This window comes from Antedon bifida, chromosome 1 (assembly GCF_963402885.1).
Source record: "Antedon bifida chromosome 1, ecAntBifi1.1, whole genome shotgun sequence".
Classification (NCBI taxonomy): domain Eukaryota; kingdom Metazoa; phylum Echinodermata; class Crinoidea; order Comatulida; family Antedonidae; genus Antedon; species Antedon bifida.
The window spans coordinates 3,522,544-3,541,575 of record NC_136226.1 but is presented as its reverse complement, the minus strand read 5'-3'; the positions used below and the strand labels follow the sequence as shown (position 1 = coordinate 3,541,575).

General features: G+C 32.8%; 3 protein-coding genes across 3 annotated transcripts in view; all 3 read left to right on the top strand.

Annotated features, from left to right (window-relative positions):
* Positions 1-1,002: 1,002 nt before the first annotated feature.
* Positions 1,003-3,855, top strand: LOC144852380 (uncharacterized). Its single transcript, XM_078710169.1, has 4 exons — positions 1,003-1,234; positions 1,552-1,902; positions 2,664-2,704; positions 3,027-3,855. Exons 1-4 carry the CDS (start codon positions 1,183-1,185, stop codon positions 3,333-3,335), a joined length of 753 nt encoding a protein of 250 aa, XP_078566295.1. The 5' UTR covers positions 1,003-1,182; the 3' UTR covers positions 3,336-3,855.
* Positions 3,856-6,666: 2,811 nt separating this feature from the next.
* Positions 6,667-19,032, top strand: part of LOC144838141 (uncharacterized) — a 58,523-nt gene continuing 46,157 nt past the window's right edge. Inside the window, exons 1-2 of the mRNA XM_078693505.1 lie at positions 6,667-7,190; positions 7,441-7,693. Of these exons, the coding sequence (XP_078549631.1) occupies positions 6,894-7,190; positions 7,441-7,647 (504 nt within the window). The 5' untranslated portion in view covers positions 6,667-6,893 and the 3' untranslated portion in view covers positions 7,648-7,693. The remainder of the gene's footprint in view (positions 7,191-7,440; positions 7,694-19,032) is intronic.
* On the top strand, positions 11,145-12,594 carry LOC144837913 (uncharacterized). The gene is made up of 2 exons (XM_078693241.1): positions 11,145-11,970; positions 12,080-12,594. The coding sequence occupies exons 1-2, from the start codon at positions 11,197-11,199 to the stop codon at positions 12,269-12,271; spliced, it is 966 nt and encodes a 321-aa protein (XP_078549367.1). The 5' UTR covers positions 11,145-11,196; the 3' UTR covers positions 12,272-12,594.

Genomic DNA, 19,032 nt, shown 5'->3' with positions numbered 1-19,032 from the left:
CAACGCTTTCCTACCAGCCATCTCTTTGGATGATTGGTGTGCTTCGATTTTCCAATGGTTCAACCCCCGGCAACGGGTTCTGCTTTTATTTAATATAGTAAACGATTATTTAAAGAGGGTTAGGTTAAGTTAATATTAAGAATTTTAGGGGCTGTTTTTGCTGCCTAGGAAAGGTATTAAGAAAAATCGGGGAAAAAAGAAAATTAGTATTGATTTGTAATTGTTACTTTTTCAGAATTACACATTCAAAATGATACACTATTAAAAGGAGAATGGTAATTTCAAAATACAGATCAGCCGAAAGTAATACAATGTTAACAGAAGCTCGCTGACTACTTACGTACACTCTTCTATGACCGCTTGACTCAACCGAAAATAGAAATTGCTCAGATCTCGAGATACACAATCAACATCGAATATGTTATAAATAAGGTACTGTATCTTCAATCATGGAAATATGTTTATCAAGATGGTTAAAGTAGCCGACTTGGAATATTTTTAGTCAAAACTATTTTGTTACACATTACTATAAGTTGGTCTTACGCAAGGTACGTCGTGTCGAATGGATTTCCATCCATTGCTCTTACTTGAGTTTCGCTCTCTTGATCCTGTTCGGTAAGATCTGTCATATCTTGTTTTGTAGTATCGATATAGGCCTACTTATTTTACTACAATGTCATCAGTTTAGTGAATATGGAAAACAATGAAGCGAGAAAGTTCATGGACTTAAAAGCTGATTTCGGTAAAATATATAGTGACTCGCACACATTCAAATGGTTAAGGTTCTTTTTATTTGACAAACTACCTTTAGAGGACCTCAATGCAAAATCAGGAAATCAGTTACTTAACTTTCTCGCCGAAAAAGGAATTATTGCAGTTAATGATGTTCATTTGTTAAAAGAAATCGCCGAACTGTCACTTCTGAGGGAAGCAATAGATCTTGTAACTAAGTATAATATGCCAGAGGGATGTGATTATAATACAAAAACGGCGAAAGAAAACTGCCTGCCAAATTATCGGAAACGCCTGTTTAATTCAGTACGAAACTTCAAAGGTGACAATGACAAAATAAGCATTAGAGACTATTATGGTTTGACTAGGTATCATTTTGAAACTTCTTGGGATTTAATTTTTCATCTGGAGACAGAAAAATATCTAGAAGATACACCAGAAAAGATAGAAATGTTTTCAAAACATCTTAACCAAACAGCAAAGAATTGTCTATTTGGAACTAGTGAGTATTTCAATTTTACAAAATATGAAGACTAACTCAGAATTTTAATTCTAAATTTGTCATTCACAGAAGGTTTTTTTATTTTGTTTGATTTTTATTGATACAAGAAGCCATTGTATTGTATAATGTAGAGTTTAAAGTATTTTAAGCATTGATTTATACATGTTGGACACGTTTTTCGTTGTCTGGTATAAAGATTGAAAAAATGGCATGACTTATTGTTACATTGACATTTTGTAGCAAAGTCAGATTAGAACTAAATTCGATTCCACTTATCAACATGTTCTGTATAAAGGTATACTTATGTTTTATTAAAGGCGCTGACGTAGCAATACATATAGTACAACGGTCACCTGCACATGGAATGACACTTCGGGAGTTCGTCGCATTGGTTTATGACAATCTGAAAAAATTTATAGGCTACTTCCTCTACCGTGGATGCAGTGGGGATGTAATTATAAAACGTGGATCTATAGTATTTAATGTATCTTTGGTGGATCCCAGTGCCCTTAAGAACTTATGGAAACTGCATCGAAGTGGGCAACTTCTGAAAGACATAGGGAGAATACTTTTTACAGAGAAACATCAGCAGGAGTTTGAGCAGACTTGGAAGACACAGTTTGACCAACAAGTATACAAAGATGCTCTTGATAAGCTAAACGGAGAAGGTGAGAAATAGATAATATAATTATAAACCCACAAGTTTACGTTTATATAATTTAAAAGTAAACTTTAGGCTTGATGATTATTATTTTGATCATTTTTAACGCAAACAAAATTGATAGATTATATATATGCATGCTCGTAAGAAATCAATCTAAATGTATCAAGCAGGCATATTAGTATAATAATCGATAATTACTGACCAAACTTAATACGTAGCACTCACGTAAAATGAAATAAAAATAAATTTCAGATTTTGTATTTATTAGACTTCATAATAAATAAATAATATGTTTTTTGAGCGATACTATTGCTTAAAATGCGTTTCAAATATAGTTTTACATGAATTATAGTGTCATATGCACTCTATTTATCACAGTACTGAAGTGGTTGGCGGACAGCCAGATAATTAAGTGGCGGAAAACGGCCCCTAATTTATAATAAGTGGCCCAAACCGGCTTCCGTAATTTCCGTTTCAAATCACCCAGTAATAAAGCTGAAATATATAGTAATGATAAAGAATGATAAAAAAAAAGAGAAAATGGCTCCTATTTCATGAAATAAAATAATATGTTAAAGATGTCAAGGATGAGTATTAGTGTATTAATAATATACATTCCCTTCTTAACAAAGTTGTAGCATTACATTTTATACGGTTTGATGAAAATGAAGTACAAGAATTTTTCTTTCTTGATGTGTATTTTTTTTAGATTCGAACAATGTGTACATAATCAGAGTAAATGATATACTATTTGTTTCTATCTAGGTCTGACTGTCAGTAAGCACACCACTGCAGATCAAAATGAGGTAAAGATAGCATCTAAATTGAACAATAAAATGTAAAAGGTTGTTTAGGCAATACTTACATTACACAAATTTTTTAGATTTTTGTTCTCTTCTGAACAGAATGCATGACAGACAGTTGGTTGGCGTAATCATTAATTAACAAATTACAGTACAGATGTGTCACCCATATTTTTGTTTTGTTGCATTATCTTATAAACGTAAACTGTAGGCCTAAGAAAAATTGTAATCGAGTGTATCAATGGCTCCAGTTTTATAGTTTAAAAGTAACAATTTGGTTTCTGTTCACGTTAATATAATATTTTATTCTTGTTTGTTTCCACAGAACTATTTTATGAAACATGAGATAGTATTTGATGCTGGAAAATTCAAAATACCTGTACATGATATTCATCGTGCCATATTTTATGTATGTTTTTTATATTCAATGTGGATTCGGCTTGTCCATCCTCATTTAGAAGGTAGACACGTTGAAAAATTTTTTTCTGAAAAATCCTTTTCCCAGCATTCTAGATCCGTCGACTGTCGCAGTTTGGTAAAATCGTCAGCTACTGAACAAAATACAAACTATCCCTTCATTGAAAAACGCATTATTAAACTTTCAAAAGAATCATTAGAAAGTTTGGCCAAATAAAGGAAAAAGAAAGAATATACTATAGAACTGAAACGCCTTATAATAGTATAATCAAAATAATAAATAAGAAAACAGCGTCAAGTATGTTTTCATGTTTGTGTTATCGATGTTATCATTAGGTATGTAGAAATAGAAAGTTAGAATAAGTTGAAACAAGCAACAGAGGTATGTCAAATTTGGGAAACATGGGAAAGACAGGGAAAAAACCTGATAATGTAAGGTCACTGGTAACACCTGGCACTCTGGACTTACTTGTTAATGTGTTTGATGTTGGATCGTGACTTTGTGTCATATAGCGAAGCACTTGAGGAGGGTGTCCCATTGCCTGAAGTTTGCCAAAGGTCTCTCTAACACTGCCCACTCTACTTGTCACCATCATCGTTTCCAAATAAATGGTAGAAACCTGCGAAACCGTTAACATTTCACGTCTGCACTAAACGATTTTCTGATAGCCCTATCCCGTTTTATATTGACCTCATTAACCGCAACTAGAGTACAGCATGGGATACCAGGCCTCCTCTCAGACACTGTTTTTCAATTTTTTCTACATTTTTATGTTTCTGTGTTTGTTTAATTGTAATAGGTACAATTTTAATGTAATTTGTAACTAGCAATTTGGCCTTTGGCCACGAGATGTTACATGAGATGTTATTGTTTTTTGGATTGAATAAAAGTGATATATAACATTAATCGGATTACAACACAGACGCTAATTATGTAATATTATTATGCAAAGCTGATTTTAGCTTATGGAAAGAAACACATAATGGTACATCGTCCATCGCCCACAGTCTATTTTTAAACCAGTATAATAAGACAATATTAACAATCTACTGAAAATGAAGCAAAAGTAATTGTTTCCAGCCGGAATGCCATTTAAATTATTCGCGGTACTAGACGTACCATTTATTTTGTATCAACAGAATATATATATATGGATCTCTATGGATATATTGAACTCCCTAATGCTTCAAACCGATCTTAACGCTCATTCACAGCGGGTTCACGCTGCTTTCGCACCGTCATTTGTTAAAAAAACGTCTTTATATCGCCATAACTCAGAAACTACTACTCCGATTAAAAATTGCCTCACACTACACTAAAGCTTAAATAATAGTGGATATTATGATTTATACTTTAACAAAATCATAGAAAAAAAAACCCCGTCAAATTATGTTTAAAACATCTACTTAGTCAACCGCTGACAGCGTAGAGGCCGTATTTTGATCGTATTTTTGGTGAGGCCATGCTCTAAATTCATCATTATCGTTACTCAAAGGGTACATACAAAAGATTGCCTCCCACTACACTAAAGATGAATATTCATAGATTCTGGTCATGTAATTTTTGTTCTGATTGGTTGAAAAAAAAACCCCGTCAAAATTATGATTTGCATAACACTGAAAATTCAATATAGCGCGAACATTTAGATGATTTGGTATTCACCATTATCGTGAAGGGCTGAATGATGTGTTCGCAGAAATGATATTTGTTATTTAGAGCCGAAGCTCTTAAACACATTACCCTATAATACTGTATCTAATTAGCAATTAAAACAATAAAAGTAAAAATATCAAATAGAAATAAAAAGTAACAAAAGTACATGAGTAAGTATTTATTTAATAATAGTTTTTGTATTTCCTTTTTGAATTTTCCAATTTTAGTTTCACACTGTATTTTTTCTGGCAAACGGTTCCAAATGTTTGCCCCTCTATAGGCAATACTTCTCTGTCCTATATTAATGTTTGTTCTTTTTAGAGCAATACGGAAATCACTCTTCTTCCGCGTACCATATTCATGTACCGATTCCATTTTTGTAAAAAAAAAGAGTTAAATGAAACTGGTAAATTGCCCATACGGAATTGAAACATGCGATACAAATATAGCAGTGTGAATCTTTAAATAACAATAACATTTATACTAAGCTGCATACATTTTGTAATCTTGCTATGGAATATATTTTGAAACAAGAATGTATGAAGACTCGATCTGCTAGATCTGTAGGTGATCAATAGTTTTCCGAAAGTGATACCAACTGATACCCTAATCAAAGAATGCAAAATATATGTTGTATATCTTGTGTCGGTAAGTCAATGTTCTTTATATATTTGTCTTTCAATATGGTCTACACAAACTGGCTCATCTTCATTATCAAAACTGTTCATGCTGTTTAGCAGATTATTTTTAAATCATTATTATTCTTCGTCAAAGTGACGAATTAAATTCTAGTTTATCTTGTTTTTGTTATAATACAATATTATAACATATAAAACTAAGTTACGTGTATTTTAATTTAATTAATGTAAAAAGAAAAATAAAAAAAGATACATATTAATATAAATTTGTAATTGCATTTCTCTTGTTAGATTCAAACTGCAACAAAATGCTAAGTTTCAATGACTAGAAGACATACCTCAACTTGTATTATTACTTTTTGTAAATGATCATAGAAACTGTCGTTACAGGCAGATTAAACTAGAATTACATAGTGTAGATGTAAACGAAAACGTAACATAGCGTGTACTAGGCCGAAAGATAATAATTCCGTATACTTTAAAGAAGCTCATAACGTTATAGAATGCACGAAGAAAAAATGTTATGAAGCAGCGTGTATCTTTGTTCAAGAAGCTGTTCTTTACCGTGAAAATAATAACATACACAAACAACTCGAGTGTCTTGAAATCGCGGTTAAACTTCAACCATCTGACGTCGGAGCCAGGACAGATAAGCCCTAGGTTCTGTGGGAAAACATGATCAAGCGAAAATCGAATATGATAACTTGTTATTTGATTTTGAAGACGACTCATTTGATAGCTTTGACATAAATCGAAATTATGCTAATTACTTGAATAGTATAAAACAACATGATGAGGCAGTTTGCAAAAAACAAACATGTCTGAAAATTGCTCTTCATTGATTTATTAAAAATACGTCTGAGAATGGATGGATTTTTGGATGTGCAACAGAACCATGTCGATGCACTAATCAAATATTTAAAAAGACATTTTAATATAAAAATTTCAAAATCAAAAGGTCGAGATAAAGTTAAACCGAATCTAGAAAATGCAAAGCTACATTCGTATTATAAAGGAGCCTTGCGAGCATTTATTTATGACTACGATGATCAGAAGTTATTGACAGCTACACGTCTTAAAGTCGCTGAGATGAATTTGAAGATAGGTAACCTTGATGAATGTAGATATATGTTAGAAACTATTGGAAACAATAGCTGTACGACTTAGAGTAGAATTACTTGTAGCAGAAGGAGAGAAAGCAACGAAAGCAGGAGATAAACTTAAAGCGATAGAAAAGTTTACGCAGTCAACTAAATTGGGAAATTCAAATGGTGCGAAGCGATTGTTAGAAGAAACGAAAAAGATGGAAGATACTGAATTGAGAAGTTCGGCTTTGAAAAATATTGCTTTAGTCGCTAAAGATGACGAAAACTGGCGTAAAGAGTTTAATCTGAAACAAGAACTTGCAGAAGTGTTGCCTTCTTCTGATGATGGATCTTTGTTGGGCCAGGAATTAAAAGCATTAAGAGAATGTTAACTTGAAATGGAATACAGCATTCTAATGGATGATGATAACATATCTGCTAATATATCTACCGTGCTACAGAAAGGACGTAATTCACTAAACCATGCTATGGCGTTGTTAGGAAACAAACATGGTTATCCCAAACCTAAGGAGCAGCAGCAGAAGGTTAAGGCTAAACCCAAGTCTTTAGATTTTATTATTATTCGAAACGAGGATCGAGAATCGGTTGAAAACCAAATGCTAAAGCAACTAAAAGGAAGCCACTGGGTAGACTTTGAAAATGAATTACCAGATCTGTTTGGATACCTTAAATCGGTAAGTGTCTATTATGTAGATTCCACTTAGTAAGGTCACGTAAATGAAATGACACAAACCGTATGATTATCAAAATTACATAATTAAATGATTATGAATTAAATAATAGGCTGCTACTACTAATAATAAATATTATCGTTATTGCCCAAATAGACGATTATTTAAGATGTTTTTTAAATGTTATTTCCAAATTGTATAATATTACAGAGGCACATAACACACATTTGTAATTTCATTTCGTTTTTGCTAGATTCAAACTGCAATTAATGATGAGTTTAAATGGCTGCAAGACTTCAGTGATCTCAACAACGATGACAAACATGGACGCCCACAAGAAAAATCAAATAAAACAACCATTTCTGTTGCAAGAGATCTGTGTTCTCACATTGAAGGAATACTTGAAGAATTGTACAAATGGTGCTGGGCCACTTCAAAAAATCTGAATTTTGATTCATGACTTGAATCTATGGGCATCCATGGCAATAACAAAACATCAACACAACGTCTATTTTGTATTTTTTTCTATTAAGCAATCATTTTTTCTGTTAAAGTTATGTACAGTTACAGGTGTGCAATGTGTAAGAGTTACTAAGTTCAGTATGTATACAAAGGTATAGACGAGAAGTTTATCTTTGACAATAATCTTTAAATTGGCCCAATATATAATAATTAATACGCCAATATTTTAAACACGAATAAAGAATTTCTTCCCTTGATTCGAGATGTTACATTATTGCTAAATATTTAAATAATGTGCAATTAATTCAAGATACCTTTATTCAATTTAATACAAATTGAAAGGCTGATTGAAACAATTATACAGATCATAAAGAGAATGCTTAATAAAAAACAAAGGCTAAGCAATCACATTTCCACAAAGCAAATACTTATCTTAACAATTAGTATTAAACATCTCAGACCAGTCAAGGACGAAGCATCCTAGTTCCACAAGTTGATCAAAGGGTGATTGGACTATTTAAAACCCTTTGGTACTTGCAAAGAATTATTACAACTCTCTTCTCTAGTCCTAGGTAACCAACTAAAAATCCAAAAGAATTTATTAGTTGAAAATTTAAGACACATTGTATTTCTGCGATTACATAATGTAATAATAGCCAGGCCCCATAGTGCCCACCTTTATTTAATAATAATAATAATAATTTATACAACGCACATATCCACTAAAAGTGCCAAAAATTCCTTATTTTCTATGTGACATAAGCATTTTACTTCTGCAAACTGAAATAAAGTCGTTGAAATATGTTTCAAAGAAAAATAAAATAATGATTCTGCATGTGTTTATTCAAGTGGATCAGTAGTAGTTTACATTGTGATCACAGACAGCGAATAAGATAGAAAGGTAGATATATGACAGAAAAGGAAACTAAAATTTCATAATTAGTGAAAGATAATCCGAATGACTTCAAACAAATAAATAAATAAATATATATATATATATGTGTGTGTGTGTGTATATATTTTCTCGTTTTGGTTGGGTATAATTTTCTTATACTGTATAACTGCATTATAATATACTGTAGGGTCTATACAATGGTCACCCATGCGTAGAATGTGGAGCACTTCCGGATAATATGACAATAATAAGTATAATACAACACAATGACGTATATTTATACTATTGTAATAAGATTCAATATTTGGACATAAATCAGGTTGTTTTCAGATAGTGGCAATATTTTCTAATACTGTAGTAATGTAATGTGTAGTTTTTTCGACGCTTTATTTTACTTGAGGAAGTTGATTAGTAGAATTTTCGGTACGACAAACAATCACTGTTACATGATCAAGGAGGTAAGTAAATAAAATTAATCATAGTAGACATATGCCTAAGACTAATCAGAACGCAAATGCATGCGAGCCATACATCGATTACAAGGAAGTATGTGTTGTCACTCAAGGAAGACGTATTTTATATATGCAATATGCATCTGTTAGATTGGTCATGGTATCGCCACGTAATACAAACAACATGACATAACATAATACATAGAATCTAGTGCCAAACTTTCGCTACACAAAGTTGGTCTAATAGTAATAGTTCATGTTTTCTGCACTGACCTTATTTATTGATTTATAGTAAGTATATTGTCGAAGATAATTGTAGGCCTACTTCTATTTTACTCGGTGGATACCGTAGTTTCTATCAATAACAACTGTGTTATCCGTATTGAAAACAAGACCACATGTAATGTGAAGTGGCAGATGATTTGATTTGAATGATTGGTGAAACATTTCGAAACGAATAGGAAGTATTCGTTTATAATCTATAAGGAAAGTTCATATCCAAACAGTGTAAGATTAAACATGTGTAGACACATAATATTTTGTAGGTGTCCTCGTGTAATTGCTCCTACAACCACATGTCCGTGTTAAAATCAGCGTCAGAGATCTTCCAAGTCAAACATTTGTTTTCTATTTTAACAGGGTAAGCATCAACACTATGGAAAAAATTGATTTGAAAGATGTTGATTTTCATGCTAATTGGAAACTTGAAAATACATGTAAATCATTCAAATCGTTAAAACAATCGATTACTGAGCATCGAGAGGACAAAGAATCGTTCACCGTTGAAGCACTTTTATTTGAAAGCTACTTATACATGTCAGATTTTAAAGGAAACGATGAGAAGGATATTGCGAAAGCGAAGAAAAAAAACGAAGAAGCATTTCGTGCCATATCAGAATTAAGTACCACTGAATCAATCAAAGATGGTTATAAATCAATACATTTGGCATTAAAGTGTTGGTTTACAACCAATCAATGCGAAAAAAAAGAAATCGTCAAGGAACTCAAAAGCCTTGTTACAGCTTATCAAGTGGGTTCAGAAGAAGACAAAAGAAGATTTAAAGCAAGTGTACATGTGACTAAAGGTTTTGCGCTGTCAAGATTAACATTGTCGAGGTACGAAGAAAGTGAGTCTGAGCTGAAGCAAGCAACAGAAACATGTCCAGAAAATGTTGAGTGGAAGTTTACGCTTGGACTCCTGATCTGGCGCAGGTACACACGTATATACAAGTTTGAATGGTCAGATGGACTGAATCGGGCTGAAAAAATCATGGGTGAAGTATTAGAACTAGATGCTGATCATGCATATGCCAAGACGATTTTAGCTGATGTTTACAGAAGAAAATACCATCAACAGTCTACAAAAACCAAATTGGCCAACCAAAATGTTGGTCATACTCTTGTGTTTGAGAAGACGGATGATCCTTATATAATACAAATAATGAACCTACTCAACGAAGCAAAAATAAACGCCTCCAGACCAAAAATATTGAGTATCGTAGCTCAATGCTATATCCGAATGGGCGAATGCATATGTAAAAGAATTGAAGGAAAGCGGAAGTGCAGTGAACCTAAATTCGATTCAATATATTTTGAAAAAGCTCATGATGTTATAGAATATGGAAAAGAAAAATACGGTGAAACAGCGTGTATCTCTGTTCAAGAGGCAGTTCTTTATCGAGAGAAGAATGACGCAAACAAACAATTGGAGTGTCTTGAAAATGCCATTAGACTCTTACCATCTGACGCTGGAGCCAAAATGCAAAAAGCAAATGCCTTAGCCTCTCTGGACAAACATGAAGATGCGATTTGCGTGTTTGATAATCTATTATCAGATTTTGAACACGATTCATTTGTCATGTTTGACGTAAACCGAAACTACGCACGTTATTTTGTATCAGTAAAACAATATGATGAGGCAATTTTCAGAAACCAAGAGTGTTTAAAGATTGCTTTAACGTCATTCGTAAAGACAATTTCTGAGAATGGGCTTATTGAGTTTATAAATGAGCAACAAAGCAATGTAGATAAAATAATTAAATATTTAAAAAAACATTTTGATGTCAACATTTCACATTCAAAAGGTCGAGATAAAGTTGCACCAAATACAGAAAACGCAACATTACATGAACAGATAAGTGACTTTAAGAATGCTTGTTCGTATTATAAGGATGCCTTGCAAGCATTTCATTACGGGAAAATGCCAAATACAAGACATGATGAGGAGGTTGATACACTCTTTAAGTTTGCTAAAGTGAATTTAAAGATGGGTAACTTTGATGTTTGTAGTAATGTTTTGGTGATTATTAAATGCGAGACATGTGTGACAGAGAAAGACGTCCGTCAACTTACAATGGACCTATTTGTAGCAAAAGGAGAGAAAGCAGCTGATTCAGGATATAGCCTTGAAGCGATAAGAATGTTTACGCGGGCAACAGAAATGAGAAGTTTAGATGGTGCGAAACGTTTACTAGAAGAAACGAAACGGACGGGAGATACTGGATCAAGAATGTCTGCTTTGAAAAGCATTGCTCCAGTCGCTAAAGATGACGAAAACTGGAGTAGAGAGTTTAATCTAAAAAAGGAACTTGCAGAAATTTTGCCTTCTTCTGATGATGGATCTTTGATGGGCCAAAAATTAAAGACATTAAGAAATTGCCAACTTGAAATGGAATACAGCATTCTAATGGATAGTGATGCTGATATAATATCTGATAAGATCTGTACTGTGCTGCAGAAAGGACGTGATTCACTAAACCATGCTATGGCGTTGTTAGGAAACAAACATGGTTATCCCAAACCTAAGGAGCAGAAGGGTAAGGCTAAACCCCATACACCTAAATCTTTAGATTTCATTATAATTAGAAACGAAGATCGAGGATCTGTTGAAAACCAAATGCTAAAGAAATTAAAGGAAAGCCATTGGAAAGATGTTGAAAATGAATTGCCACATCTGTTAGAATACCTTAAATCGGTAAGTTTCTATAGATCCAACTTAGTAGGTAAAAATTTACACCGTATAATATCCAAGTTAATATTAGTAATTTATAATAGATTAAATTGTTTTCATTTGTTTATTTCAGATTCAACCTGCAACTAATGATGAGTTTAAATGGCTGCAAGACTTCAGTGATCTTAACAACCAAAGCAAACATGGAGGCAAAATAACATACTCGAGTAAAAACATTTCTATTACACGAGATATGTGTTCAAACATTGAAGTAATTCTTGAGGAAATTTATAAATGGTGCTGGATCACGGTAAACGAATCGTGATTAAAGATGAGGCTCTGGTTTGACATTGACAACATAATATCAACTTAGCTTTGTCTCACTATATTAAGTCAACCAGCCACTTGATTAAAGCATAGACTAAAGATTAATAGAAAGACTGGCATCAGTAGTTAGATCAAGTACGTTCACTGTCTCTCTAACAATTAAAACTACGGTAGAAAAAATGAACTTTCCGTCATTCGATTTTGATGAAATTAGAATAAAATTGTTTAATTCTTGTATAATTAATAGTATGTTAAAAAGGGTTAGTCGAGAAGTTGTAGCTTTGACAATGATCTTTAACAATTAATGTAAACACAAATAAAGAATTTCTAAGCACCTTGCAATAATACTGAAATATATCAAAACCTATCTTTGATAGAGCGATGAACAAAGATTCAAAACTGTGTATTGTCTTCCATCGCATTCCATTGTTATGATTAATGCTATTTATATTGTTGGTAATTATTATTATTTATTCAAGGTATGTATTCATTTAATTCAATATAAATTGAAAAAGCTTAATTGAAACAACTTTACAGATTATAATACCATCATAGAAAATCACATCTAAACCATTATTAAATTAAAGCTAAACAATTCACAATTTCACAATTTGTCGTTTCGTTTTGTTGCAAGATTAATGAGGTAAGTAAATAAAAGTATTCTAGTTAGATAAGAACAAATTCATACGAGGCGACAAACTACCCGGATAAGGAAGTTTATATACAGTATTCATTCAAGACGTGTTTTATGTATAGACCTAATAACCATTATAATAGTCTCGTCACAAACACACGTCACGACGACAACTTCTGCTGGAATTGATTTCGGGCTTTTCTATGTCTGTAACATATTGGCCTGGTTAAGAGAGGGCTTCGGTGCCTCCTTGAATGCATGGCAGATTAAATGACGATTGTTCTTTTGGTTTTAATAGTCAACCCGTTTGTTGTGCATGCTAAATATTAGTTCTTACGTCACTAGACGCAAGCGCCCTCTCTCTACGTCAGTCGTTGGTGTAATTGTTGGCAGCAGTACTGTATTTACGGTCTTTGCTATCATATTTTAAAGAAAAAACATTTGGTTATATTTTGGCTATTATCATTGTTATGGCTTAGTGTAAGAGAACTGAATTACAGGTAAGGCATTTGAAGAGGATGAAACAAAATTAATATAATCTAAAGCCGTTTAACCATGGAGCTATACAATTTTATAGCTCCATGGTTTAACAGTTAATAGACCTAAACAGTAGGCCTAGTAGGTGTTCTTTTCTAGTTGTGTTTTATAGACCTAAAGTCACAATATCGTATAGAAAATACCAATCGTGATCTTTATGTATTACGGTATACTTAAATAAGACCTAGCACACGCCTTGTTTAAAAACTGTATTGTAATATAGATCCGAAGTAATCATAATATAATGAGCATTTTGTGTTTGTGGTACGTGGTCACAATTTTAAATTAAACTAGGCCTATTGGTATATACTGTACATGCTCTAGAATATAGTATACCGTAGCAATTGTAACAATAGGCCCTTTTCTTTATTAGAGACACCTTTAAGCCATGTTGATATTGGATACCGCCTTAAATGTCATAAAGGTCATGAAGGAAGCACTACATACAATTTGCTGTATGGTATACTACAAGACCTTTGATCGTTGTTCAAAGTCAGTCATGCTTGGATTTATCACAATACATTGTATGATATTATGATTTATATATTATTTGTTGTTGCTATCTTGCTTCGAAAAGGCATCAACAAAACTCGTACTTTTGATAATACAATTTAATGTTTAGGTTTTTCTGTTTCCAATTATATATTTATTTTAATTGTCGTAGCCTACACTACTCTTGCCAAAGTACGCTATAGGCCTAATATAAATGAAAATAAATCTTCAAATTTGGGTATTTGAGAGCATTTTTAACAAGAAATATTCGCTACGGTATACTATATTCTAGAGCATGTAGGCCTACATTAAGAATTGAGACCACCACAAAATGGTCATTATATGATTACTTCGGATCGATATTACAATACAATTTATTTTAAGCAAGTCGTGTGCTAGGTATTATTTAGGTATACCGTAATACATAAAGGTCACGATTGGTGTTTTCTATACGGTATTGTGACTTTAGGTCTATAAAACACAACTAGAAAAGAACACCTACTAGGCCTACTGTTTTGAGCCGCAGTAAACAACGCATGGCAACTGTTTCCTAATTATTCCGTCGGCGCGAAAATTTAAAAAAATGTCCCCGGAAATTACAGAAAACCTTTATACAACATTCTTATATTCTTGTGAGCATTTATTCATAATATTATATACTTAATTGAAACCTGTACTTAACGCATGTAAAGATATAGATATGACGGTATGATACTCGCCCAGTAAGCGAGAGGTCGCAGGTTCGAATCTAGCCAGAGACATTTTTTTCATACAATTAAAAAAATACGGAACTCTCGCTATATATATATATGCGCAAAGTGTTCTACATTCTGCTATATACATAGTGTGTTGTTTTGTAGAGCAGTCATCAGTTGCATTTTTGTTTGTGAATTCTATTAGCATATTGCATAGCACGCTCATTGAGTGTGTGCACTCTTTGTATTCATAATCAGTTTATCATTGTCCTCATAACTGGCTCAGCTTATTATTCATTTACAGACAAAAACGTTTGGTGAAATGGCAAACAATGAAGACCGTGAAAAGTTTAAAGCTTTTAAATGTAAATTCGATAAAATTTATGAGTATAAAACCCACAAATTCAAGTGGTTGAGATTCTGCTTATTTGACATTCTGTGTTACAGTGACCTCATAACTGCAACTTCAGGACGTCAGCTACTAAATTTACTAGAAGACTTTGGTTTTATTGCACATGATAATGTTCACCTTTTATTAGATATCGCAAAACTGTCATGTTTGAAAAAGGCAGAAGATCTTGTAACTGAGTATATATTAGATGGAGGTGCTAATACAAATGCTGAAAATAGAAAAAAAGGAAAGCTATCAAACTATCGAAAGAGCCTGTTTAATGCATTGCGAGACGTTGGGCCAGATGAGTTAAGTGGCATTTTAGCTCACTATGAGTTGGACGATGATTTCCCAACTACTTGGGATTTAGTACTGCGGTTAGAGAGAGATGGAATTCTTAATGAGGAATCAGAAAAAAAAAAAAGTTTGCAAATTGTCTTAACCAAAAAGCAAAGAATCATCTACTTAACAATAGTATGTAATTGGTTTGTTTAATGTCATTTTAAACGTGCATTCACAATATATACAGTATAATTTATTTTATTCAGTTATCGCCTGTAAATTATATACAATAGTGTCCATTATATTTGTTTTTTTGAAATTCTTCCAATATTTTTTATTAAACAGGTTTTCTTTTTCTAAAATAGATATAACAATTAATATTCATTTCTCCTCCTAAAGGCGTTGCACTAGCCATAACACTAAAACGAAAAGCTGAGGATTCTGACGATCAATCACTTCCAAAAAGACATGAACGAATGAAAGTGGATATTTCAGCAGTATGTTTTGACAACCTAAACACAATTGAAGCTTACTTCTTATGCCATGGTTGTAGTAAAGCTCTAGAAATAACAGAGGGATCCATAATATTTCATGTATCTTTAGTGGATCCGCGAGCCCTTACAAATATATGGAATCTGCATCAAAGTGGCCAACTTCTGAAAGATTTAGCAGGAATAATGTTTACAGAGAAACATCGGCAAGAGTTTAAACAGACTTGGGAGACACAGTTTAATCAGCAAGCATACAAAGAAGCTCTAAATAAGCTAAACAGTGAGAAATAATTTAGTCAACATATTCCTGAATGAGAAAATCATTTAGCTAGAGTTAGAAAGCTATTATTATTATTGTTTATGACAATATATAAATTATATGTGTATGGCCTAATGGTAGGCCTATTCTAAAAAAAAAATTAAATTTGCTTTTTTTTATTTGTAGTAATATACTCCGATTAGGTTCAAACATTGTTAACCTGATAACTAGCTATTAGTTGCGGTAGTTAATATATTAAGCACTGTGAGTTTTAAGTAAACGACATATCAAATACTTATCACCATTGTGTGCTGAAACAATGCTCTTTTTTATATAGGTCTCATCGTTAGTACCAAAAGTCATGTTACTACTGCAACAACTTCACAAACTCTTGTTTCTGAATCAGAAAAATCAGAAAGACGTAGTCAGTATAAGGTAACAATAAGTACAACCAACGTATAAAAAGGTGTTTGCTTTGACAACTACCGCCTATATCTTGTATCTTGACATAATTATAATTTAATGGTTCTCCTAATGTGCTTTCTCAACAGGATGAGATTGAGGAAATCCAAGAAACTATTGAAGAAGTTTATGTGAGTAATAACATTGGTCCAAAGAGACAGACTATGTATATATGTTGTGTCTACTATGTACTGTGTAGTCATTCAAAACAAACTGAATTCAATACCTGTTACATAATCTACATGCGCGTTTGTTTTATTTAGTTCTATAACACACCTAAATATATTCTTGTCATTTGATTGGACGATTGTGAGTCACATGGCGTTTGATTCAAAACTACTATTAAACTATCGTAGTATTTTTTCAGCTGTTTTTGTACGAGAAAAAACATTCTCTCTGCAGAATATTTCATGAGTTCAAAGATTGACTGATAATTAAATAGGCCTAGCATAATGAAAATGAAATATTCTCCACCATCCAACGAATAGAAAACAGTTATTATTTGTTGGCCTTCAGATTGTTTTCATACGCGAGATAATTTTTTTTCATTCATAATTTGTATATTAATGTCACAAATATGTACGATGTGCCTACATCCCACTTGTATATACTGTACCTTCGTGACAATCTTGCTGTGTTGGCTCTGTTAAAATAATGAATTAATGGTTTTCCTAATGTGCTTTCTCAACAGGATGAGATTGAGGAAATCCCACAAGAAATTCTAGTAAGTAATACTGTAGTATATTATACTAATATTAGTTCATATTATGTATAAGTTATACGGTCCGTTATTGTGTCTGTGGGTATATTCATGTTACACCATCTAAATGTAGGTTTTATTTTATATCATTACGTTTTATCACACGATGTACAAAACCTACATTCTACTTTTGTACACATTCGTGACAATCTTGCTTTGTTGGCCCTGTTAAAATAAATTCTCAAAATCTGGGAAATTTTGATCTGCTAGTATTATCTACATATACGATAAATAGTGTTTTAATCGTTGGCGATGCTTGTTATGTCGGCAATGCATATCATAGCTTCGATGCATGATCCATTGTAGCTTCGTAAGATACTACATTAGTAATAATAATTTCTTCTACCAGAAAAAAAAATCACTACTTGTGACCCTGGAGCACAACCCTCTAAAATTATCAGAAGAAATAGAAATTGATTTTTTCAAAAAGTGTATGAATTATAGTACAGTAATATTTCCAGTCAAATGACTCAATTCTGTTAATACAATACAGGTATTCACTTTGGAGCAGAACAGACTTTATTTACAAGATGTTGACTTTCATGCTAATTGGAAACTTGAAAATACATCTAAATCTTTTAAATCGTTAACGCAATCAATTGCTGAACACCGAGAGGACAAAGAATCATTCACCATTGAAGCACTTTTGTTTGAAAGCTACTTATACATGTCAGATGTTATAGGAAACGATAAGAAGGATATTGCAAAAGCGAAGGAAAAAAATGAAGAAGCGTTCCGTGCCATATCAGAATTACCTGCCACTGAATCAATTAAAGATGGTTACAAATCAATACATTTGGCATTAAAGTGTTGGTTTGCAACAAATCAAAGAGAAAAAGAAGAAAACTACAAGGAACTCAACAGCCTCTTTAAAATATACGAGGATGCTGTAGAACAATACAAAAGAAAGTTCAAAGCAAGTGTTCATGCGACTAAAGGGTTTGCACTGTCTATGTTATCATTTTTTAGGTACGGAGAAAGTGAGACTGAGCTGAAACTAGCAACAGAGATATGTCCAGAAAATGTCCAATGGAAAGGTATGCTTGGACTCATCACTTGGCGAAGACACACATTGTACAAGTTTAAGTGGTCTGATAAAATGAATCGTACTGAAGAAATCATGGATGAAGTATTAAAACTAGATGTTGATCATGCCTATGCCAAGACGATCTTAGCTGATATTTACAGAAGAAAATATGACCATAGTCTTATATTTGAAAATGTGAATGAACCTTGTATAATCAAAATAATGAATCTTCTCAGAGAAGCAAAAGAAAATGCCTCCAGACCAATAGTTTTGAGTCTCATAGCTCAATGCTATATCCGAATGGGTGAATGCCGATGCAGAAGAGTCAAAGGAAACGGGAACTGCAGTGATTCTAAATACGATTCAATATACTTTAAAGAAGCTCAACACGTTATAGAATATTCGAAAAGAAATTATAGGGAAGCAGCGTGTATCTTTGTTCAAGAGGCAGTTCTTTACCGGGAAAAGAATGACCCAAACAGACAACTGGAGTGTCTTGAAAATGCAATCAGATTGCAACCATCTGATGTCGAAGTCAGGATAGAAAAGGCAAATGCCTTAGCCTCTCTTGGAAAACATGATGATGCGAGTGACGTGTATGATAACCTATTATATGAGTTTAAAGACGATCCATTTCTCCTTTTTGATGTAAATAGAATCTATTCACGTTATCTTATATCGGTAAGACAATATGATGATGCAAAATTTAGAAAGCAAGAGTGTTTGAAT